Source organism: Dendropsophus ebraccatus, chromosome 6 (genome assembly GCF_027789765.1).
Source record: "Dendropsophus ebraccatus isolate aDenEbr1 chromosome 6, aDenEbr1.pat, whole genome shotgun sequence".
Lineage (NCBI taxonomy): Eukaryota > Metazoa > Chordata > Amphibia > Anura > Hylidae > Dendropsophus > Dendropsophus ebraccatus.
The window spans coordinates 53,726,641-53,753,586 of record NC_091459.1 but is presented as its reverse complement, the minus strand read 5'-3'; the positions used below and the strand labels follow the sequence as shown (position 1 = coordinate 53,753,586).

General features: G+C 42.3%; 1 protein-coding gene across 4 annotated transcripts in view; it reads right to left on the bottom strand.

Moving 5' to 3' along the window:
* PDE7B (phosphodiesterase 7B) overlaps positions 1–26,946 on the bottom strand; it is a 269,764-nt gene that overhangs the window by 77,088 nt on the left and 165,730 nt on the right. The window contains exon 1 of one of the 4 annotated variants that reach the window (XM_069974990.1): positions 18,510–19,138. The exons of 2 other annotated variants lie outside the window; for them this stretch is intronic. In XM_069974990.1, the coding sequence (XP_069831091.1) occupies positions 18,510–18,732 (223 nt within the window). In that variant the 5' untranslated portion in view covers positions 18,733–19,138. Of the gene's footprint in view, positions 1–18,509; positions 19,139–26,946 lie in introns of those variants that run through there. One more of the 4 variants, XM_069974992.1, reaches the window with a different exon arrangement.

Sequence of the window (26,946 nt, the reverse complement as noted above, 5' to 3'; positions counted from 1 at the left end):
CAGGCTTATAGCGCTTTTATCTTTTGGTCTATGGGGCTGTGTGAGGTGTCAGTTTTTGCGCCATGATGTTTACTTTCTATCGGTACCTTGATTGCGCATATACGACTTTTTGATCGTTTTTTATTACATTTTTTCTGGATTTGATGCGACCAAAAATGCGCAATTTTGCACTTTGGAATTTTTTTGCGCTTACGCCGTTTACCGTGCGAGATCAGGAATGTGATTAATTAATAGTTCGGGCGATTACGCGCGCGGCGATACTAAATATGTTTATTTATTTATTTATTAATTTATATTTATAAAATGGGAAAAGGGGGGTGATTTGGACTTTTATTAGGGGAGGGGATTTTTTATTAATAAAAACACTTTTTTACTTTTTTTTTTTACATGGACTAGAAGCCCCCCTGGGGGGCTTGTATATACATAGCACTGATCTCTCATAGAGATCAATGCTGTGTATATACACAGCAAAGATCCATGGGATCGGTCATAGATTGCTATGGCCTGCTGCAGGCCACAGCAATCTACTACCGAGCCGGGATCAGCGTCATTCCGACGCTGAGGCCCGGCACGGCCAGAAGAACGGATCTCCCCCCCGCGATCGCATCGCGGGGGGGAGATCCGACCCACTAGACACCAGGGATAGTGTGCATAAAGCACTTCAATGCAGCTGTCAGGTTTGACAGCTGCATTGAAGTGCTTAATTAGCCGGCGCGGCAACGGGACCCGCGCCGGCTAACAGAGGCACTGCCCGGCTGCACGTGTCAGCCGGGATCAGCGCTGTTCAGAGCGGGGTCCCGGCGGGACCCCGCTCTGAACACCCCCCGCGGCGCCATGATGTATCAGATACGTCATGGGTCGCTAAGGGGTTAAATGGCGCCATAAGTTTATGTGGCAGCCTACAGTGGAGGGGGGAGGGAAATAAATAATATGGACCGCTTCCTTAGGTAGGAAGGCCAATTATATATATATATATATATATATATATATATATATATATATATATATAAAGTTGCATTGTATAATTGATTCACAGGGTGACTTTAGGTTGGTCAAAGGCAGATGGCAACATGCCAAGGGCTCCACAGAGAGTCATTATAAGAGTGTGGCAGAGATTCCAGCAGGGTGGAAATATCAGTGAACACTTAAGCAGTGGACACATAAGGGGTATGCATTCACAAGAAGACTGCTCTTTGTTCCCAAGTAGAGCAGATATGAGGCTGCTCAAGATCCCAAGCAAAATCCATGTTTGCATGTGTACCATGAGTGCATGTGTACGGTGGCTGATCATTTTAAAAGATTTTGAACAGTTTCAGTTTCTTGGCTGACTGTTGTCTTTATTACACAGAGTGATATGTGCCCGAATCGGCCTCATTCTGCAGATAATCGCTCCATGCAATAGGACCCTTAAGGCCATATTACACCAACAGATCTGACGACAGATTATCTGCCAAAGATTTGAAGCCAAACCCAGGAACAGACTATAAACAGAGAACTAGTGATAAAGGAAAGACTGGATTTCTTCTCTTTTCAAATCCACTCCTGGGTTTGGCTTCAAATCTTTGGCAGATAATCTGTCGTCAGATCTGTTGGTGTAATAGGGCCTTTACTGTACAACACCTTGATGAATCTCCCCCATTGTCTATACATTTTGATTGCTAGCATGTTAAACAGAGTACATTGATGAATATATGTAATCAAACAGAATAACTAAAAGGTGCTCCAAACAACAAGCTAAATGGGAACGTCTGTAATGATGACATTTTTCCTTGTTATAACGCTCCTGAGAACAAGGATATACACTATACCCACAGAATACATATTGTGTCTTCCTGTACTTTTCTGACATTTCCCATTGAAATGCTTTTGAAATGTGCTTGATCCTCCCTGAAGGTTTATTGCGTCAATGCAGTAGATAGAGTAACCCTGAGATTACACGCGCGTTTGTTCACATTGGCTCTTCTGCACGACGAGCTTCACAACCTTGAACGATTTAACAAGTCTGCCTTTCCAGAGACATTTCATAACTCTGTCTTTATCTTTTGGCATCACTTTCGATACTACATGTTAAGCTTCTAAAGAAAGCACATGTTAGCGAGAGTATACAAAGTAAGCTGCTTTCTGCTTTATAGACAACAGACACGGCTGTCATTTCCTCACATATTTAAAGTTAACAGCAACATATTCTACATTCGCAGAGTGTGTGCAATGCACATAATCCTGCACAATTGTGAATGTGTCACTTGCATACTTACATCCTATATCTTAGTCATTTTTACAATTTGCACAAGTACAAGCAACAAGTCCCGCTCAGTATTTTGCTCAGTATTTTTCAACCAAAACCAGGAGTGGATTGAAAACACAGAAAGGCTATGTTCACACACTGCTGATATTTATTGGATGGCCGCCATTTAATAGCAAATAATTACCATTATTTTAAAACAACGGGAGTTATTATTTGCTATTAAATGGCGGCCATCCAATAAATATCAGCAGTGTGTGAACATAGCCTTTCTGTGTTTTCAATCCACTCCTGGTTTTGGTTGGATATCTTTAAACACACTTTCATTGCATTGTATATGCCTTTAGAAACAAAATATCTGACACTGGTATTTGGTATTGGGGGTTCTGCTTTTTAGTCCTGCGGCCGAGGCAGGGGGAGGGCCGTGAACTAGTCATCAGAGCTGTGACTAGTCAGGGCGCTCTTTTCTTGAAGCAATCTTGTGAATATTCGGTATGTCATCACTCCAGCCATATAAACAGAGCCTAGAAGGGATCACCACTGCATCAATGCTGTGGATTTGTCAGGTGAGTGATGAATGTTTTGTTATATATGACATTTCCCCTTTTTAGCCAATGTTCTTTAAATCACAGAAAACCATTTCATTAAATGGCTGAGAAGGTTTTCAAGGACTGCACCTACTGGCAGCTAGCTAGCGCAGGTAAGATGGCAGCAAGCAAGTGACTCCTCTACTTCTTGCAGATGAGTGACAATAGCCTCTGCTGACAAAATGTATTTCAGCTAATGCTGTCAGGAAACACTCATCAACACTGTAGGGGGAAGGCATTGTGCTACACACCCTGAATGTACATGCTGAAGTGTTGTTTTGGATTTTTGCCCAACAGTTTACAGTCTGCACTTACTTGACAGTATTCTTTTGCTCTAACCTATAGGAAAAAGAAACATTGAAAGGGGTAATGTGGCAAAAAAAAAATCTTTCATATGAACTGGTGTCCAAACATCATACAGAACTGTAAATTACTTCAATCTAAAAATCTCCAGTCTTCCAGTACTTAGCAGCTGCTGTATGCCCTGCAGTAAGGGGTGTATTCTTTCCAGTCTGACACAGTGCACTTTGCTGCCACCTCTGTCCATGTCAGGAACTGTCCAGAGCAGGAGAGGTTTTCTATGGGAATATGCTACTGATCTGGACAGTTCCTGACATGGACAGAGGTGGCAGCAGAGACCTCCGTATCAGACTAGAAAGGAATCACCACTTCCTGCAGGACATACAGCAGCCGATAAGTACTGGTAGGTTTGAGATTTTTAGATAATATTTAAATTTAGAAATAAATTACAAATTTGAAAATCTGTATAACTTAATTTATTCAACCAAAACCAGGAGTGGATTGAAAACTCAGAAACTGTGTGCATATTTCCATTATAGTATATCTCCTGACTTTGGCTTCAAATACTGGCCAAAATACTGACTGAAACACTATTCAAAATACTATATGAGAACATAGCATAAAGCTGAAAGATAGTAATGTATATTAATGATGCACATAATAGCGAAGGTGTAACTGCAAGAATTTGATTCAGTCTTCGGGTGTGTTCACATTTACAGGATCTGCAACAGATCCGCAGCAGATTTGATGGCCCAGATATGATTTGCTTTGAATCTGCAACTTCAAATCGGTGCCACCAAATCTGCTGCAGGTCCTGTAGATGTGTGAATGCACCCTTCATCTATTTTACTATATGAACTGTACTGTGCAATATAATATCTCCCTTCCCCCATCCAGCTGGCTTGTATAAACACTCCCCAATTTCTAGCTGATGTTTAAGTTAGAAAAGTAGCTTGATGAGACGCAGCTATCTGTCACTGGAGCTATATATCCCCTTAAAGGACACGCTGACATGAAATCTGACTTCTCCCCCTGCCTGATTATTTTTCGCTGTAAAGGCACAATGGATTTACAACATGATCTCCCATGAACTTTTCTTCTATGGCTCCAGATACATGTCTACAATAGGCGGTGTGACATCACAACGTGGTGACGGGCAGGCCATTTAGTCAAGGTCGATCTATTTGGCAGGGCGTCTGCCTGTTTAAAAGCCAGTGATGTGGATGTTGAAACTCTCACTCACTTGAAAGGTCATTCACCAGGGAAAGTGTACACTTCAGAAAGGTTTCCTTACAGCCTAATAACGTAGGATGCCCTAGTGTTACAGGATTATTGCAGTTTTTATGGGTTCATTTAGTTGTTTACTTAATAGGAAAACATACAGTTTTCTATTATACATCTATTTCAAATTTTGTTCAAACACCTTTCTTATATCAGTGCAGGTCCCTGTGTTATGCATCTGCAGGATAACTGAATAGGAAGAAACATGGCATCATTTAGGGGTATTCCCGTATTAACTAATACCCCTAAATATAATAACTATACTTGGAAGACTCGAGGTAATGAATGTATTTGCATAAACATTTAAGAAAACTTGCTTCCTTCTCCTAATATGCTGCTCTTTCCCTTGCATTGTTGACATCTTGTTGTCTAGGTTACAGACCACCACTCTGCTCTAAAAGCAGGGATCTGGCTGGTGTATATAGTGTTTGTATTTTATACAGTATATACACACTATATCTCTGTACCTTTACATAATAGCTATATATACACATCAGCCAGGCCACTGCTTTTAGAGCAGAGTGGTGGTCGGTAACATAGACAACGAGCTGTCAACAACAGGAGGGAAAGAACAGCATATCAAGAGAAGGAGACAAGTTTTTTAAATGAATGTATTAGCAAAAATATATAACTTGATGAGTCCTAGAAGTATAACTATATTAAATGTCTGTCAGTTCAGCATCTTTTCATCATGTCTAATAGTCCATATTCAACAACATCTCAGCATCATGTCTGCCAATCTATATACAGCAGAATCTCACCATCATGTCTGCCAGTCTATATACAGCAACATATCATTATATCTGCCAGTCTATATACAGCAGAATCTCAGCATTGTGTCTGTTAGTCTATCTATCTACAGCCAACTATGAACTTTAGATCTGTCAGTCTATATAAAGCAGAATATCAGCATCATGTCTGTCTGTCTAAGGCTATGTTAACACATCTTTTGAGCTCCGTTTAAAATGACGTCTGTTATTTTGAGGCTAAAATAACGGACGTTATTTAGCTGTCTGGCCTTCCCTTATTGCAATGACTGGTGTTTATTTTAGTTTTGGGTTACTAATTGGACTTTGGGTGCTGCTTAATTGAAAAGTCAATTGAATTTAATAGTAAAAACGGAGAAAGAACGGTGACAAAAGAAAAACTGTGTGAAAAACTAATAAAAAATGTCCGCTGTTTGCATAAGACATCTGAAAGTGATGGATCATGTTCATTACTTTGACGTCCGCGGCAAAAACGTCCGTTATTCAATTCACTGTGTGCATTGGACGTCCGTCTTCCCATTGACTTCAATGCATTGCCATTGCAGTCATTTAAATTGCGGCAAAACAAACGTTATTTTAAATATGAAACTCGTCCGCTTTTTCTCTATTTTTGACGTTGTGTGAACATATCTAACTACAGCAGCACCTCAGCACATTTGTGTCAGTCCATATACAGCAGTATCTCAGCATCATGACCTGGAAAATGGCCATAGGCTGTATCCATGTTTTCCAGGCAGCCTTAGGGCTGCATCCAACTTCTTCAGCCATCGCTAATCAAATGCCGCATGCTCGAGTTGCAGTCATCTCTAGCGTCTATACATGCCATGCCCTGGCTGATGCTTGTACTACATACAATGTAAAATGTTCCCATTGAGTGCAAGCACAGATATTTAACAAGGAGATATATATTAAGAAATTGTTTGATAAAATGAACTACTACTATGGACACCATTTTTATAGGTCATTTTTTTTAGTTTACCTAATTGGGGTGCTACTTCTACTTAAGCATAATGGTACATCCCATCTTATGTAAGAAATAGAACTAGTGTTGGGGTAAAAGAGGGGGGGGGCGGTATCTCACGTACTTTTCTTGCTGGCAGGTAACGTTCATCATAAGGATATCAGCTGGGCATTAGAAGGAATAGTCGTTCACTTGTAGCAGCAGAGAAATAGTGCAGGTATTCTGTAATGCCGGAGTAATTATGGTTAAGGATGTATGTGTTAGCTTTAGCACAGCAAGTAAATATATTAAGTCAACATTTTGGAGCAGGGAAGAGTGAGAGCAGTGTGCAACACTTCCTCAATCTACTGTGTTTCCAGATGACAGGGTGTTTTCATATGCCGAAAAGCGTTATATAAACACAAGTATGAGAGAGGACTGTGTTTTTGCACTTCTAATATGTTTTTTGCTTTTATGTCTTACTATATGCAAATAAAGATGCAACACAAAACACAGCAGACTGAGTACATTGTAATCTGTGTGCATCTTAACGGGAACCACTCAGCACTGGATTGTGCTGATACGGTTCCCACAATCATAGTATAGAGCTACGGTGCAACCCCCACAATGCTACCAGCCGCGGCTGCAGGTGGTATCTTTAATGATAAGGAAAAGGACTTTTATGCTGCCCCGCGAGGCCGGGAGAGGGGCGGGAACTAGTCATCTGGGTGGGGAGACGCCTGTGACTAGTCACCGCTCTCTGTCGTGCGGTGCGGATTATGATTGACATGCAGAAAGGCCCGTTAGTTAGTGACAGGCACAGAGTGGTGACTAGTCACGGGCTCCACCCCCCGCCTAAATGAATAGTTGTCACCCCTCTCCCAGACTTGCACGGCAGAGTAAAAGTACTTTTTCTCCATACTAAATCTACTGCTGCAGCTGGTACATGCCGCAAGCTGCACAGTAGCTCTACACTATGATTCTGGGAACCATAGCAGCACAATCGTGCTGATTGGATCCATAGCAGCACGATTGTGCTGATTGGATCCCTTTAAAGGCCTTTTACATAGGCCAATAATTGGCCAGGAGAGTTGCTAGAAACGGCATTAGGCTGTGTAATATGGGCTTAAGAGCCTGCGTGTACATCATATAACCAAGGCTGCTTTATATACAAATAGGTTCACTGGAAGACTGGAAGCAGAGACTGGTCAATAGAGATGAGCGCAAATGGAGCGTGCTCGAGTCTGGTCGTTCGGCATTTGTATACAGGTGGCTAAAGAAGTTGGATGTAGCCCTAAGGGTACAGGAAGTAAAACAGATTTGTAAATAACTTCTTTTAGCTCTTATTAGCTGCTGTATGTCCTGTAGGAAATGGTGTATTCATTCCTGTCTGACCTCTGCTGCCACCTCTGTCCATAACTTTCCAGAGCAGTAGCAAATCCCCATAAAAAAACCTCTCCTGCTCTAGACAGTTCCTGACACGGACAGAGGTGGCAGCAGAGAGCACTGTGTCAGACTGGAAAGAATACACCACTTCCTGTAGGACATACAACAGCTGATAAGTACTGGAAGACTTGAGATTTTTAAATAAAAGTAAATTACAAATATTTTAACTTTCTGCCACCAGTTCATTTAAAAATAATAATAATTTTTCACCATAGTACCCCCTATAAACACATCTTCATTCGCAGGATCACCGGATGTCCTTTCTCCAGCTAAACATGACTTCTGCTTTGATATGAACACTGACGCATGACTTCCTACTCTATAAACCATCGGCCCACTCAGACTCTCATGATGTGAATACATACTTCAGAAACACTTATATGGTAATAGAGAGAAGCGCTGGGATGTATATACATCAGCATGCTCTATTTATAAAGGACTTTAACAAAACTCATGTATAACTCTGAGGGTCTACAAAAAAAAATGCTGACTTTTTATTTTAAAGCCTGGCTCACATTAGGATTAGGTGGAGATATGTACATGTATCTTGTGGCTAAAAGTCATGCCTAAGTTTAGACAAGCCATTAAAAAAAATTGAGGCAAATTTCTTCCTTCCTTGGTGGTCTAGGGTAGTGAAAGGGGTTTTCCGGCTAAAAATAATTTGAAGATTTATTTACTGGTTTGGCCATCAATTGGTGATCAGCAAGGTGCCAACACCAACACCATTGCTGATCAGCTGTTCGGCACAGCCCAGGCACCTGCACCTGCACAACACAGTGAAGGTACCTTGGCCCCATTCACTGAGTAGGCCTGGTTACTGCAGCTCCCCCACTGTTACCCCAGAGGGCAGGCCATCAATTATTTCAGCCTGGAAAACCCCTATAATAATTGCTTCCCTGGTGATCTAGGACAGTGCTTCTCAAAATGTGAGGTGGGCCTCACCAGTGAGGCGCCCCTAGTAGTTGGTGAGGCCCAGCTGGGGAGCCAGTTTTCACAAAAGTAACTATGATCTGCACAATCCTCCAAAATCTCTATTTTAGTAACATTATTAATTTATTTCATACTTGCTTTATTATTATCTAGAGCTTGGGACACAGATGAAAGCCAGTCCTAGCATTATTTTCAGCTTTTAAATGGACTTTCACCACAGATAGTGAGGCCCAGGCACCCTCTTGGTCAGTCTGGTGAGGCCCAGGCATTGCCCTGGTCTGTTGGGTGAGGCTCCAGTAGAAATAGTTTGAGAAGCACTGATCTAGAATGATGCTTTCTTCACTGGTGTGGTCTTGGACAATGAAAAGTTAAAGATATTATCCAGGATTAGAAAAAGCACAGCTACTCTCTTGCAAAAATAGCACCACCCCTGTCCTCAGGTTGTGTGTGGTATTACAACTCTGCTTCATTCACTTCATTGAAACTGAACGGCAAAACTCACACCCAAACTGATGTCAAGAGTGGTGTTTATGGAAGAAAGCCATCATGTTTTTCTAAGCCTGGATAACCCTTTTGTTAGAACCCCTTTATGGTTATGGCCACTTAAAAAATTAAAACAAATAAAAAAATATCTCAGAATAGTGTAAGATAATAAAAAGCATACTCACCTCATTAATTCTTCAACACTTCTGTTCTGATGCTTCCTGGGTTCTCTGCAGCCACTCATGAGCTGTCCTGGGTCACCACTGGGACTAGTGAATGGCTGCAGTAGTTACAAATAAAGGGGAACTCTTTTTTTTTTTTTTTTTTAAATCAACTGGCACCAAAAAGTAATGTAGATTTGTAATTTGCAGTACTTAGCTGCTGTAGGTCCTCCAGAAAGTGGTTTATTCTTTCCAGTCTGACACAGTGCTCTCTGCTGCCACCTCTGTCCATGACAGGAACTGTCTAGAGCAGGAGAGGCTTTCTATGGGGATTTGCTACTGATCTGGACAGTTCCTGACATGGTTGGCCACCGAGAGCACTGTGTCAGACTGGAAATAATCTGCTACTTCCTGATAAATACTGGAAGACTATAAGTAAATTACAAATCCACATAACTTTCTGGAACCCTATCCTGGAACACTATCACAATGTGAAGACACCTTTAGTTCAGGTGTCCCCTTTATCTCCAAGCAAAGGAAACCATTATAATCTACAGGACTGCTGTCTATCTTCTGCTGAATGTAATAAAATGGACGTCTGTCAGATCTATCGCGGTTTACAGCCATTTATCATACGTATAATTCACCACCATGAACAGAAGGCAATTGTATAACTCTCGTGTATACTGATCATTCTGACTTTCTATATATCCTACTATGTACATGCAGGGCCGGCATCAGCACAGGGCACAGGGCTTACCTGGGCGAATGCCAGGGCTCACATCGCCTCTAGGGGCAAAGAGCTCTGATGTTCAGTGAGGGGCACTGTAGTGCAGGGTGAGCACTGAACATCAAAAGACGCAGGAGAAAGAAGCAGGACCTGCACAGAGAGAAAAGGGTAAAGTACCTGATCACATGACCTGCAGGTCTTTAAAGGGGTTATCCAGTGCTACAAAAACATGGCCACTTTTCCCCCTACTGTTGTCTCCAGATTGGGTGGGGTTTCAAACTCAGTTTCTTTGAAGTAAATAGAGCTTAATTGCAAACCACACCTGAACTGGAGACAAGAGAGGGGAGAAAGTGGCCATGTTTTTGTAGCACTGAATAACCCCTTTAACCTCACAGTGTGAAGATGAGATCAGCCCCACAGAGAGGTAGAGGGAGAAGACTGCGCTGTATGTGCTGTGTGTGTGTGTTAGTCAGTCTTTAATATGTGTGTGTCAGTCAGTCAGTGATGATATCTGTGTCGGTAAATAATGTCTGTCAGCAATGTCTTTGTGAGTAAGCGTGTGTGTGTCATTGTGTTTGTCCGTGTGTGTGTGAGTCAGTCAGTCATGTGTGTCAGTAAGTGTGTGTGTGTCAGTCAGTGATATCTGTGGCAGTAATGTGTGTCAGTCAGTCAGTAATAAGTGTCAGTCAGTGTGCGTGTCAGTAAGCGTGTGTCTGTATCGTGTGTTTGAGTATGGGTACTATTACACGGAACGATAATCAGTCGAATCGGCCCTATACGGCCGATTATCGTTCCGTGTAATAAAGACAACGATCAGCTGATGATCGTTTTCATCGGCTGATCGTTGATATACAGTAGGTTCTGACCTATATTTGTCAGGCGCCAACCGTGCTCCTCTTGCTCTGTACTTCTCCCCGAGTCCCGCACGCTCCAGCTTCAGAGTGGCCTGTCTCAGCTGACAGGCCGCTCAGCTAATCACTGGCCGGGCCGCTCTGAAGCTGGAGGGTGCTGGACCCGGGGAGAGGCACGGAACAAGAGGAGCCCTGCAACCTGGATAGGTAATGTATAAACAATGTCCCTGCAGCCCTTGTTAAACGATTATCGGGCCGTGAAATCATTTAAACAAGGGCTGCAAGGACATCGGTAACAATGTCCCTGCAGCCCTTGTTAAACGATTATCGGCCTGTGTAATAGGCAGGTGGCAGCCTCAAGCTCTTTCCATAACCTTTAGCCTGTGTCAACATAAACAAATCCATATCATTAGAAGCCACACAAGGACACGTCTCTGACAGGACTACAAATCATTTTATATATTCTAGACTCCTTAATGTACACATAGGGCCCTGTGGGTACCACCATGTAAATAAGTCGCCTACCCACCATATCCAGCTATTTATAGGTACTGTTCATAATCCCGGAGCAGGGAGCAATGCTATGTGAAATGTATATATTCACAAATCCACATCATTTTACACCCACGTGAGAGAATATGGCTGCTGATACATGTGAAAGGTCGTTTTTTCAACATTGATGTGCAACCTAGATATTTCACAAGCACGTGTGATGAAGAGGTGTACGCTTATTACGGTAGATTCATCATTTGCCTGACATGAATGCAAACCAACTCAATATGTTCCTTAATGTGGCTTGATGCCTCTGCCCTACCTGTTCTTTTAGATCATATACATGTTTAGGTCGGCCACTTCCTCGGCATATGTGTTGTATGCACTGAATGTATTTCCTAGGTTCCTATTGCTTCTTTGGCACAATCTAGTTCTCTGTGGGCTGTTATCTCTTTGTGTAAGCTTTGTGCTGGCAGCACGTGTTAAGTACATATGCCTTGCTATAAAGCTGTATCCAAGTAAGCTCGGTGGATTGAAGCTGTGACGTAATAAGTCTTAAGGAGCACATGTCAATTTTACAGGAAGTGCCTGTCAGTCATATTCTCCATAGTTAGCAAAATTATTCATTTATGACCCCACACTAGTGTAAGGTAATATGCATAGAAATTAAATTAAAATGCAATGTTATGTTAACCGCTACTAAATAGGAGTGCTCTTCTGACAAAACGAGTTGGAGGGTGAGGTGGAGGGTCTTTGTTGTACTAAGGGCATAGGATTCCTACTGTGGCTGGGAGCAGTGGTGTTTACTGGGGTAGGGTGCTCAATTAACATTATGTTTTGATAATTGGATGGTTTGGTATTGTGTCAATAATGGTTAATTCTTTGGGAATTGTATTTGTTTGCCCGTGACATTTTTTTTATTACTACATAGTAAAAGAACCTAATTGTAGATGTGCATACTTACCTTCTGCATTGCTGTGTGATCTGGCATCCTGCCCTCCCATCCCACTGCTGTATCTTTAGGCACAGAAGGTAACTGTTCGGTCAGTTTCCCTTTGCTATCATCCGCACCTCCCCAGTTAACACAGGAAGATGTGTGACTGATAGCAATAAATTTTAAAGCAGGCTCAAAAGATGCGATCATCCGAGGATCATGCGTTTTCCTGTCCTCAGGTGATCGCTGTCCCTTTTACAGAGGCCAATTATCGCCCAAAGGAGCATTTGTTAGCAACACTCTTGGCCAATAATCATGTAATGTACAACCCACGTAAAAGGGTCTTTACAATCTGCTCCATACATGTTATTACTTTATCAGTCTCCTTCCCCCAGTTCTGAACCTTCTGCTCAAGATACAGAAAACTGTGTGTGTTTTCTGTCCCTGATCTGAACTCACTGTTCCTCCTTTCCTTCAGAGGCGCTTATGTCTGGAACTGTCCAAAGCAGGAGAGGTTTTCTATGGGGATTTGCTACTACTCTGGATCGTTCCTGTCACAGATAGATGTGGCAGCAGAGAGCACTGTGTCATACAGGAAAGAATACACCACTTCCTGCAGGACATACAGCAGCTGATAAGTACTGGAAGACTGTAGATTATTAAATAGAAGTAAGTTACAAATCTATACAACTTTCAGATTTCAGCTGATTTGGAAAAAAAAATAATAATAATATTTTATATATATATATATATATATATATATATATATATATATATATATATACACACACACACACACACACACACACACACACACACACACACACACACTGGAATTCCCCTTTAATGCATTAAATTGACAAACCAAAAAATAATGGGACCTGAAGTTGTCTTATTTTTGTATTTTGGTAGGGGGACACAATCAGTAAGATATAAGAGGAAGGCAGTGACACAATGGCAACGGATAAGCAACAGATTAGTACGAAATAATCTTTTCAACAGCAGATCTTGTGCCTTGTGAAGACAGCCCTTAGGGAACTACTACACTGAACAGTAATCGGCTGAATCGGCCCTATCCGGTTGATTATCGTTCTGTGTAATAAACACAACGATCAGCTGATGATAGTTATCATTGGCTGATCGTTGATATAGGTTCTGACCTATATTTGTCGGCCACCGACGCACACCGCTACGTGTAATAGCGGTGTGCGGCCGGCGACTGACGATTTGCAAAATAAATACAAAATAATTTTTTTAGCCATGTCAAGGAGCTAATGCTGTGAAATGATAGACAGCTGCAGTAAAACATATCCTGAAGTATGTAAAGAATGCAGAATGAAACTGAAAATAAATGTAGGTTACCGACCTAAAAAGACAGATTACTAAATGTCTGTCTATAAATCATTCTTTTTACTTCACCTTAAAAACCAGAACAAAACCGCTCATTTAGCCGCACTGCAACCTTGTCATTACCGGAGAGGAAATTGGGCTGTTTTTTTAAAGGCCAAAATTACAGGTGGAGAAATCTTAAGCAGCGATCAGGACATCCAAGTATTGGGTAAATAATGTGTGTGCAGGGGAATAATCTGTCAAGGCTACTGCCGCCATATATCACTGATACAGGCTGAGCTTTGTCACATCACAATGCCCTCTGTGTAATGGTCAGAGGTTTCCTTCATTGTGAAGGAAAAGAATAACAGAGTTAAAGGGATTATGGCATCTGCAATTCATGTTCAGAACTGCTGACAGTGTTAGATAGTTGTTAGATTAAGAAGACACATGGTACCTTTTATATATCCAGCTTTGCTTCCAGAATGTAGAGAAATGTAGAGAGATGATGTAAACAAGTCCCTGGCAGGCTTTATCTGCAACATTGTAGTTTCTTTGTAATGTTGGGAGGGTTATTCTAAGGTCAACTTGCTAATGAGCTTACTGTGATTAACCCTCCCAGCATTATAAAGAAGCCACAATGTTGCAGATAAAGCATGCCAGGGAATGGTTTACATCATCTGTCTCAGAAGGGAGGGGTAGGAGGGGGAGACAGAAAGAAAGGCTTACACATAGATTTTTGTATCTTCAGCAGAAAGCAGCAGCTGCAAACTGGGGGAAGTAGACTGAATACATAATAACAAGTGTGGAATGAATTGTTAGTCTCAGCATGGGCAGCAACATAGCAAAAGTTATGTTTGAGTGGAATATCCCTTTAACTCATGGAACAGTAAAAGAAAAAATCTGAAACAAGGGCAATTTTTTAAGTATTCTTTCCAGTCTCTGCTGCCAACTCTGTCCATGTCAATAACTTTCCAGAGCAGGAGAGGTTTTCTATGGGGATTTCCTGCTGTTCTGGACAGTTCCTGACACAGACAGAGGTGGCAGCAGAGAGCACTGTGTCAGACTGGAAAGAATACACCACTTCAGGCAGGACATATAGCAGCTGATAAGTACAAGAAGACTTGAGATTTTTAAAAAGAAGTACATTGCAACTCTATATAAGTTCCTGACACCAGTTGATTTTAAAGAAAATCGCCAGAATACCCTTTAGGGTATTAAACATTGCAAATACATATAAATACATTCTGCCCATATATATACACTGTATATACATACATATCAGTTGATTAATCATGAGTGATTTTTCAAAAAAAAAAAAAAGGTGCAAAAATTGTGCAGCAGTAGTCTACTGCTACCCCACTAAATTGTTTCAGGCAATAATTGTGCAATACAAATTGCGCAAAAATTATCAAGGCAATTGCACCTTATGAAAATTTTTGTGCATTATCTGTTAAGAGCCCACAAAAGGTATCACCTTCTAAAAAAAATTACGCAGATGATACATTCCCCCTTTGTGTTTCAATTTCTCATCAGTTTCCTCCCCGGACTGCTGCTTGGTGTTGCTGAATAGACACCAGAAGGGTGTCTGTGGCAGAAAATAGGCCTGGAGATTAAAGGACAATTCCAGCATGGACATGATGACCTATAGAACTCTATAGGTGCATCCGGAGTTCCAGACAGCCTCGGATCCTCATCTAGAAACTGTCTGGAATTTTGGATGCACGGCCGGTGGCGCCAGGTGCTGATGCTGGCCCTTTAACTGTATGCGTTCCTAATCAGTAATGCATACAGTTAAATGTAGTGCTGTGTTTGACAGGGCCGTGGGCAACTGGCTCCCGGCCCTGTTGACCACTCTTCTCGCCGGAGGCCAGAAGAAGTCGCCCCCGCAGCGCACTAGTGACATCACTTGTGCACTCATAGAGCCAGAAGACAGAGTGGGAAATTGGACAGGTGCACCCCTGCAGCCTGCAGCAGGTGAGTACAGTTTTCTTCTCATTCATTTTTACTGTTTGGAAACACTGATGTTTCCTGAAGCCTCCTGAAAGGTTTCCTGATCAGTGTTTCCTAACCGTAAAAACGGCCACAGACATGTGGAGGGCGCTTAGATGTTAAAAACCTGTACAAACCTAGTCCTGCTCTCAGTTTGCAGATTGCTAAATTGTGTTCATGTCAGGAACATCTATTAATGCAGGAAAAGGCAGAATTATGTGAGCTGGGAAACATGGATTTAGCCCTTAGACTGGATTATGTTGGATTTCCATGGTCACTCAAGGCAGATATGCACAATATTTAAAAGAACAACTGTGATTTCTCACAAGGGACTCAGCGCAGTGCTATGGTAAACTGGTCAATCATAATGTCTACTGTATGTAGGTGCATTGAAAGTCCAAGTATGAGATCTCCAGGTAAAAATGGAGTGGGTGGGAGCTGTGTGATCAATAACTGACTCATATATAGTATACATATGATATGATTTTAGGAGCTAGCTATGTCATTAGAAATCTACGTGGGTAGAGGTTTCTACTATTAACCTACCTCTGTTTGCACAATACTAGTCAGTACAGACAGAAAATCTGGTAATAACTAAAGTAAAAACAGAATCAGAAGAAGACTTTCCTTTTTTTGTTAGGATAGATAGAAATGTTTATCTCAGGCATGTTTACATTCAGTAGACCCTAACATTAATCTAACTGAGAAATTATATGGGTAAGGCTATGCACCCACATCTCGAACTATTTAATTGTAGCAGTCATGCCCATATCTTTTGCTGGGTTGAGATATATACACGCACACACAAAGAGGGAAAAGCAGCACTGCATAACTGTGGTACAAGCTAATAAATCTCACACTATAGAATAATAATGAAAAAAACAACTGTATTTCAAAGAAACGATAATACATGAGAAGTGAAGATATTTATTCACTCATACATGCCCTCTTACGCTCTAGGTTTTGTCACAACCCTAAAGGTCTGTCTGCCTATCTATCTATCTATCTATCTATTTATCACAATAAGGAACTTTGCAGCACAAGCAACAACCGGTGTTCTTCTGCATTTATGAATTTCAATTGAATCATGGAATAAAGAACATGGCTTGTTTTCAACACTACTGGGAGTGCTGCAAAGTTCCTTACTGTGGTCAGAAGAAGAGGACAAGAATGGAGTCTTCAGTCTGCTGCACCCTAATACAACTACAGCATGTACTCCTACTGAGGAGTTATCTATTACATATCTATCTATCTATCTATCTATCTATCTATCTATCTATCTCTTTACATCCATGGTGTAGAATGAGAACTCTAATAACCATGACTTCTTGGTGGAGACTTTTTGGGACCTATCTTACAGCCTATCTCTGAGTATACGCAGTCATTGTCTTTATGCAGATGAAATAAAGAAGAACAGATGTGGGACAAATACCTCCAAATATGATCCAGTGATATCCAGCAAACACGCCATCCAGCAATATCCCTCAAAAGCAAAAAACACAACTAACTCTACACATACTCATACACAGAAGTGTATACCAGTATGACCAATGATGAGGACTACTAATCCATCATTTATATTACTTTACCCAACAGCGTTATTTCTAACGCTGATTTTACATATTGCTTTTATATGGTAGTCTTTTTCTATCACTATCTATAAGTATATCAGTATGTATACCTCTCTCAGTATGTACAGTATATGTATATCAGTATGTATACCTCTCTCAGTATGTATATGTATATCAGTATGTATACCTCTCTCAGTATGTATATGTATATGTATATTAGTATGTATACCTATCTCAGTATGTATATGTATACCTCTATCAGTATGTATATGTATATCAGTATGTATACCTCTCTCAGTATGTATATGTATATCAGTATGTATACCTCTCTCAGTATGTATATGTATATGTATATTAGTATGTATACCTATCTCAGTATGTATATGTATACCTCTATCAGTATGTATATGTATATCAGTATGTATATGTATATCAGTATGTATACCTCTCTCAGTATGTATATGTATATCAGTATGTATACCTCTCTCAGTATGTATATGTATATCAGTATGTATATGTATATCAGTATGTATACCTCTAACAGTATGTATATGTATATCAGTATGTATACCTCTATCAGTATGTATACCTTGTTTCTTTTCTACTCTAAACTTTTATTAGTTTTAGCTTTGAAAGTCCCAATAGGACAAATCTATGGAGTATTGGTGGTAGTGAGGGTCTGTAGCCACACTGGGGGGAGATGTACAACATGAGAAATGTATGGTGTGGTGTATGACTTTCCCTGCTCTATCATAGTGATATATTATAGGAGCCATCATTCTGCTGTTACATATGTAGCCACAACATTATACACACACAATTCCCAAGAGCTACATCACAAGTTGTAACACACTATACCAATGCTGTATCCCCTGGTCCATATACACTGTAGGAGGGGAGCAGTGCCCCCTGAGATGTCAGCCCCTGGCAGTAAGTGTCCTCACCTGGCAGTGCCCCCTGAGATGTCAGCCCCTGGCAGTAAGTGTCCTCACCTGGCAGTGCTCCCTGAGATGTCAGCCCCTGGCAGTAAGTGTCCTCACCTGGCAGTGCCCCCTGAGATGTCAGCCCTTGGCAGTAAGTGTCCTCACCTGGCAGTGCCCCCTGAGATGTCAGCCCCTGGCAGTAAGTGTCCTCACCTGGCAGTGCCCCCTGAGATGTTAGCCCCTGGCAGTAAGTGTCCTCACCTGGCAGTGCCCCCTGAGATGTCAGCCCCTGGCAGTAAGTGTCCTCACCTGGCAGTGCCCCCTGAGATGTCAGCCCCTGGCAGTAAGTGTCCTCACCTGGCAGTGCCCCCTGAGATGTCAGCCCCTGGCAGTAAGTGTCCTCACCTGGCAGTGCCCCCTGAGATGTCAGCCCCTGGCAGTAAGTGTCCTCACCTGGCAGTGCCCCCTGAGATGTCAGCCCCTGGCAGTAAGTGTCCTCACCTGGCAGTGCCCCCTGAGATGTCAGCCCCATGGCAGTAAGTGTCCTCACCTGGCAGTGCCCCCAGCACATCCTCATTGGCCAGAAGACCCCTCTGCTTCACACTGTGGAGGCCGTTCTTTGACTTCCATAGCAGCTTGACCATCTCGATGATCTCCGGCAGCTCACAGCCCAGAGCCCCGGAGTGGTAGGTGGGCAGGCTCCCCATGTAGGTGGGCAGCAGCACCTCACCTGTCCTCCAGCTCTCCGTATAGCAGCGGTCTAGCACTGGCATGGCGCGCACAGAGGCCGTCACCCCGCACACAGTGGCAGCCTCCGGGTGAGGGCTGGCGGTGCCGGCACAGGAATACCTCAGGGAGCGGAGTGCTCGGGCTGGCGCTTCCCCTGGCTGCTGCCTTGTGTCATGTCTCTCCCCCTGCAGCAGTTTCTGGGTTCTCGTCCTCCTCCAGCAGCAGAAGGTGCCCGGGGTGCCGCACACTGGCCCGGAGCTCCCGCAGCAGCTGCTCTTCTTCCCCCGGCTTGGCAGGGAGCCCGCTCTTCCTTCCTCTCAGTGTACGGTCAGGAGGAGGCCGGTGCCAGGCAATGACCTGTGCTGCTGTGCAGTGTGACCATCCTGGAGAAGAGCTGTCTGCAGGGGAGGAGGAGGCTGCTGCTGCAGAAGTGAATCACAGGCGGCACATGTTGTGTAATGTGCTCTTCTTCCTCCCCTTGCTGGAGGGGATTACTGGGGAGGGAGGGAAGCTTATCCTGTGCCCGGGGCTGCCATCACCTAAGTGCACATGAGGAGAGCTACACATCCATACACCTCAGCAGCCCATACCTATAGCTGGGGGCCTGCTGGCCAGTGCTGACTACTTTGTCTTTTACACGCACCACGACCTGATTCCATAATTCTTCTAATCCTATTGATCCCACCAGTTTTATAGAACTTTTGCAGAGAAGCAGAAATGAAGTGGGTTACCCTCCCCCTCCTAAACCTCTGTCAGCTGTAATTCATCTCCCAAACTGCTGACACTGTTAGATCAGGGAGACACATGGTCCCTTTTATATATGTGTCTGTGTTTCCAGGATGTAGATACATGCTTTTATTCTCTGGTATAAAGAGTGAAAAAGTCTTCCCCAGGCCCTGGATTGCTGCAAGCTGGAGTGTCTCCTTGCTTCCTGCTTGGTTGACACCTGGAAGCTGGGTTCCAGCAGGGTCAGGAATGGGAGGCGGGAGAGTAAGGGGTTGTTACAGCTTGCTGCACTTCAGGAGCTCGGGAAAGCCTGTACGACTTTTCATACTATATAATAAATGCATTTTTCTACATTCTGGAACCACATACAGATATATGAGAGTTACCATGGGGGACATTTATGAAGTCCGGTGTTTTTTACGCCAGGCTTACAAATGTCTCCGTAGCTCAGGGGATTTATGTAGAGGCGCATTGCCGTGCTCCCTCTGCGTGCTGCTGCACCCCCCGTAACGCCCCCTCTCCGCCCCACTGGCAAAGGTGGCCCAGATGGGGCAGATGTGAAAAAATATTCGTAAAAATACCATTTTTGAATATTTTTACACCATTTTGCCCCATCTGCGCCTAAAAAGGCATTTACGCCTTTTCATACATGTCCCCCATATGTATACTTGTCGTAACACCTATCTAACAGTGTAAGCAGTTTGGAACATGATTCCCTTTAAAGTAAATGTACCATTAGGAGTAGTGAATATTTTTTCTTCCAACCCTGTCATGGCCAGTGCACTTCCCAGTGTCGCAGTCATTTTTTCCTGCGTTCGGCACACTTTTCTTTTTGTGCACCAGCCCACAATGAGGCAGCCATGCTTGATTCTAATGGAGGTGTGTCACCAAGGGGTCGGGATATCGTTACACTGGGGGCAGCGGGCCCACCTCCAGTGCATATAGAGGGCTGGTGCACAAGAAGAAAACGGAGACAATCATGGGAACCAGGTGGCTTTTAAAAATTGTATGTGTCACATGTTATTCCTTGCCCACTAACAAATGCAGGTGCTTTTCCTCCTTCTTCTGTCCTATCCTCTGCTCTCTCTCTACACCCACAGCCTGACCAATCACAGGCAGGGTTAAATGAAACCCTGTAGGAAGAACTTAGTTCCTGGTTGGAGGAGTTAGGCTGCATTCACACGTTCCGGGTAGTTGTCCGTGCTTACGGATCCCTACACACAGACAATTTTACAGCCCATTGCTTTCTTTTGGGCTATTCAGACGTTCCGTGATTTCACGGATCCGTGATCCGTTCCGTTTAAAAATAGGATATGTCATAACTCGGAACGGATTCTTCATAGAAATCAATGAGATCCGTGTTTTTCACGGATGTACACGGATGTGACATCCGTGTTCATCCGTGAAAAACACGGATGTGATGTAATCAATGTAATTTAAAATGCTGTAAAACAAATCCGTAAAAATCACTGAATATGTGAATGCAGCCTTAGTTAGTTCCTAGTCTGTATTCAGTGTGAGAGGGAGCACCACAGACAAGTCTGCTGAAGTTAAGCCAGGGCCTGGCTTTGGCCAGGTCCCCCGACAGGGACACAACCAAGCAAGCCACATATTCTTCCTTATGAGAAATACAACCACTATGCAGTTCTAAGTAAGTACTAAGGGGAGAGAAGCCACACAGGGATCACCTTTTTCACGCCAGGAACCTCTCTAAATGTGCAGGGCAGTTACCTCAGCAGTCACAGGAACTGACCCCAGTGGAACAAAGCTACGGAAAGTCTACGTATTCCACTGCACATTGCGGGACAACTGGGAAGCCTAGGGAGTCTGCTCGGCCCTGATAAACAAGGCCTGAGGCTCGTACTACCCTACAGGATGAGTAGCTCGCAACTGCAGGGCAGACTAGAGCCTATACGAGAGTACAAGTGTTCCCTACATATCTCTTCCACACACCTTCCACTGTTCCAGACAGAGTACACTTCTACATTGGACAAGGCCCCTCATGCACCCCCTCTCCTCTTTCTACTACAAAGCTCTTTTCTTAAAAGCACCTTGTCTCTACCTCAACTACAAGCACCTAAGTAACTCACAAGATTATACTTTTGTATTGCACTGAATTTTATTTCTACCAACGTACTTGTATTGTATTGTATTCCACTAAGTTCTTCCACATAAACCGTTCTATTTTTATTCCAAGCATTGGACTCTATCTTTTTTTTTTTATATTTATTTTTATTTAAAAAAATTCCACAATTACATTTCCACCATATTTAAATCACCATATACAAAAATAGGAAGAGACCAGTAAACTACTCAAATTAACTTTATTGCTAAGTCTCTGGCCTATCTTTACGTTCCCACAACCACACACACCACTACAGGCTACCTTGACAAGTTCCCAATTAACCCCAGACCCACTCAGCTACTACACCATTGTACCAGCTTACTTGGCAGGGAGGCTTAACCAAACCTATCTCCCTCAGGTCCTAAAATCTCATTGTCACCACTTAATGCAACACAAAACACTTAGGTATTTAAAACACTTTGAAAAATAAAGGTACATTTTAAACTATGATTCCTGAATTATAGCTTGTAGTGAGAAAATATGTTGTTTGGGAAGCATGCTGCACCTTTACAAGTTCCTTTCAGCATTGCTTTTGACTATGGATGGATTAATTTGCATACTGTAAAATGCTACTGCTCAGGTAAGTTTAATATACTACAGTATATTATACTATACTAAAATGTGAACTGTTACTACAACAAATAATGTATAAAAAAAGGACAAAGTTCACAATATATTTTGTTTTACATCCTTCCTTGTTAGAAGCGTGGCACTGGTAACTGTTTACAGCAAGGTAATCCTTTGTTAAACTATATTGGTAAAAACATTGTGCCATAATTCAGGCTGTGGAGGTTGACAAAACAGAGTGCCTCTAGTGGTTGCATTACTGCATTACATTGCATTTTCAATTCCAGAGCATGACAGTTATAATGCAGATCAGATCAATTTGTCCCTCCTCACAGCTCCACATGGGTTGTTATTAGAGATGAGCGAACCTTGAGCATGCTCGAGTCCATCCGAACCCGAACTTTTGGCATTTGATTAGCTGTGGCTGCTGAAGTTGGATAAAGCCCTAAGGCTATGTGGAAAACATGGATATAGTCATTGGCTGTATTCATGTTTTCCAGACAACCTTAGAGCTTTATCCAACTTCAGCAGCCTCCACTAATCAAATGCCGACCGTTCGGGTTCGGATGGACTCGAACCCGAACCCGGTTCGCTCATCTCTATTACCCATCTTTCCTTGGCTGCCATATCTGCCATATCGCAGCATAACTAGTCAGATTTGTTATCCAAGGTCCATGAAAAACTGGGTAAGAATTGCTGAGAAGCTGTAATTGACAAATCTGCCATGTTTTGCTAAAACAGCTAAATTTTAAATATACTTAGGAAGTATTACCTTTCAGAGTCCTGGAAAAGTTTGGTAACAAACCATCAGGTGATATAATACAGATCGCTGAACATACATACTGTTCCACCTGGAGTAAACAAACACTGCAGTGAAGAAAACATATTATTTCACCTGTAGTATCCCAACACCACAGTGTTGCACCGCATACTGCTCCACTTGTAGTGAACCAACATCACAGTGCACCAATATATACTGCTTCACCTGTGGTAAACCAACACAGCAGTGCAGCAAAAAATTTTTTGCAGAAAAACATACTGCTTCACCTGTAGTAAACCAACACTGTGCTACTGCCACACCTGTAGGAAACCAACACCACAGTGCAGCAGTCCTGTCCTCATCTACCCATCTGGTAGTTTTCACCCACCACCCCCCTCCACAATACTCCGCAACACTGCCCCCCTCACCTCCCCTTCCAGTGGCAGCTCCTCTCTCCTCTTCTTACCCATCACCCTATACTGTTTTCCCTATTCCCGGCCCCAGGAAAGGGTTATGCAGGCCCTTGGGCAGCAGAGCCTCAGGACTTGTTCATACATACATGCATGGGTTAGATAGTAATGTACAATCCGTACACTTCTGGACTTACTGGCCTCTTTTCAGTACATTTCATGCATCAGCAGTAAAACTTCAGAAACTACAGACAATGAATTTAGTTGTTGGACACTAGATGTAATAACACCAGGTCTTCTGCAGCTTTGCATTACAAAGGTTAAAAGTAGTGGGCGAAACTCTCATGAATAGCTGTGATGCTCAGGTAAAGCCTGCAATGCATGTCACGTTACACTGTGGGTTTTAGTAGATTACAGTGTGTTAGTTGCTGACAAAACTAGTATTATCAATAATGCCATTGTGCAAATAAAACCACCACACCATGACCACCACCATTACCACCATGGTATTACTGAATAAAATCCTACACTATATTAGGACCACTAACCCCTATAGAGCGACCATATTTTGGTAGACAGTGTCTTATATCCAGTTAAGTCTGCTCCTTGCCCCATGTAGTAATTAGGCCCCCTCTAAGCAAACATATAGTATTTAGGGTTGTCTGTACATCCATATAGTAATTAGGCCCCCTCTTTGGCCCAATAGAGGATTAAGGCCTCCTCTGGGCATTCATATAGTAGTTAGGGCCCTATGTCCCATGATAGTAGTTATGTCCCCTCTGTCCCCATAGAGTAGGAAGACCCTCTCTGTACATCCATATAGTAGTATGACTCATCTATGCTACTATATGGTCGCCATGTCCCCTCAGTGCCCTAATAGAGTAGCTAGGCCCCTATGTGCGGCCATCATTGTAATGACAGCCGCCAAAATATGGTAAACAATGGCCGTTGTTTGAGTATCAGATAATGGCAGTTGAAAATCATTGTGTGAACATAGCCTAAGGGTACAAACCCACTTGACGTATTTGCTGCGTGAATCAGTCTTAAAAATAAGCAGGCAAAACGCAGGTTGGCTTTATACAATTGTTCTGCATTAAAATACGCAATTGCGTATTTTTGAAGCGTGAAGCTACATGCGTTTTTCGCACAGGTTGTTAACAACTGATGCTTTGCTAACAACAAGCTTCACGCTTCAAAAATACGCAATTGCGTATTTTAACGCAGAACAATTGTATAAAGCCAACCTGCATTTTGCCTGCTTATTTTTAAGACTGATTCACGCAGCAAATACGTCAAGTGGGTTTGTACCCTTACACAACATTGGCTGCCTTGCCTTTCCCACAGGAAATGGCCACTCAGCATAGACAGTATGTATGTCAGTACGCCAATGTAGCTCTCCCCATGTCATGCCTAAACATAAAGAGGTACTCCAAAGAGAGAGAAAAATTGTTTTAATAGAATGCTTTAAAAAAAAAATATATTTTAAATTTAGTCAGTAGTAAGGGGCAACACGACCCCCATGGCTGCGTTCACAGTTTATGTAGGGCTGCATCCAACTTCTCCAGCCCCTGTTAATCAAATGCTGTACGATCAGACTGAAGCATGATCTCTACTAGCAACATTTTACAAATGTGTTATGTGGTTATCAGAAGGTTCACAGTACAGATACCTAGTTGATTTAAACATTGACTAAAGAGATTATTTAGATGGAAAGCCAATCCCGTATTTAGATCTACAAAAAAGGCTTTGTACAGATAAAAGCTTAAGAGCCTAAAAGTCTGACTTTGTGGCAATCAGTAAATTGACCTATATTTCCTTCTAAAATGTTAAGTCATTGTAACATTACAGAGGAATACAACCAAATGCTGCCAATGTACTAAGCACTTCAGTTTGTACTATTAGTCAGAACTGAGAACTTGACTGTGCTCATGTAATGTAGTTTCCAGTTGTAAGTTCAAATACCTCAGGATTCTTTTGCCCTCAGTCTTGGAAAGAAAGGGTTTTCATAGTATTATGTAAGTTGAATGGAAACAAGCAGCATATGAGATCACACCACACCAAGTAAATGGTTATACCACAAAAGCAGCCCTGGTCTAAGCAGTGTACAACTGATAATGATAATGACTAGATAGAGGCAGGCAAGAGGATTACATTCAGAAAGCTAGCCAGTGTACATAGTGCATATTTATACTTGGAACAGTTGCCCAGAGCAATATGGGTGATAAGAGAATGTTAGAAGAAAAATGAGGGAGGCCTTGATTTACCTTTCAGACACATATTGGCCACGACATTAGAGATTTTTTCTGGTTAAAGGAGTACTCCGTTGAAAAAAACATTTTCTTTAAAACAAACATGTCAGAAAAATGTATAGTTCTGTAATTTAATGTAAAACAGGGGGACGTCCCGCCACTAATGCTGCTTTTTGTCAGAGTCTGCCTTCAAAGTGTCCACCTGTTCACACTAGAAAGAGAAATGTGGAGAAAATCTATTGGAAATCTATGTGTGTTGTACTACAGATGCCTCAGAGAAAGCAACAGGATATTTTATCTGCCATTGGCCAAATAATCCTTGTACTGTACTTCTCAAGGTCACCAACTTTTAGTCAACATGCTTCTGGCAAGTCCTTAAAGTCAATGAGGGCTCAAGGCATAATAGAGGTGGGGTCATGTAGCTTTGATGTGCATTCTTCAGCATATTGGACTCTTCTTCCTGGGTCTGCAGGTCATGCCTCAACAGGCCCACATTAGATTTTCCTTGTTAGGCAGGATGTACATGATGCTATGGTCACCAAAACTTGTTCAAAAGGTGGTTTCAGTGTGAGTTTATCAGAGTATTGTGCAGTAATAAAATCTGTTTGGTCTTCTTAATAGTATGTCTGAGGTAATCGTGCCAAAGCATGGCAAAACCCATTTGGTTAGTCTGTTGCATATTATGATGTTATACAGCTAAGGCTGGGTTCACACTGATGTTTTTCTCTCCGCCACAGTTCCGTTTAGCTGTTCCGATTTTAAACAACATAACCGGAATCTGACGTATCCCTTCTAACACCTCATTCATTTCTATGTATTTTTATTGTGCTCCGTTTGTCATATTTGTGCTCCGTTTGTATGTGTTCCGTCAGGGTTCCGTTTTTGTGAACGGAAAAGAAAATCCTGCATGCAGCTTTTTTCCCTCCGTTTGAAAAAACGGATCACAAACGGAAAAGGCACTTCAGTTTTTTTTTTTTACATTATAGTCAATGAGGACGGATCTAAACAGAAGGTATTTCAGTTGACATCCGTTTGCAAGTTAACAGTTTTCATCAGTTATTTCTCTGAGCATGCGCAGAAGAAGTGAGAAACCAAAGAAAAAAAAAATAAACTGATAGAAAAACGGATGCTGACTGAAGCAAACTGATGGACAAAAGTCAGCTTTCAACATTTTTCAATCAGTTTGCATCAGTCTGCTCATCAGTTTTTTGCTTATCCTTTCAATTAATATGGACGCATCCGTTAGCAAATAAGAAAAACGTTAGTGTGAACCCAGCCTAATAAGTTCAGTTACTTAGTGGCCTGTGTAAGTGATTCTTCCATGATTTTGTCTTTTTCCTTCTATCCTGAGTCTGCTAGATCAGCACTTGCCTACAGAGCCTATTATAGAGCTTGATTATTATGCAGTAGGGCAATGTATA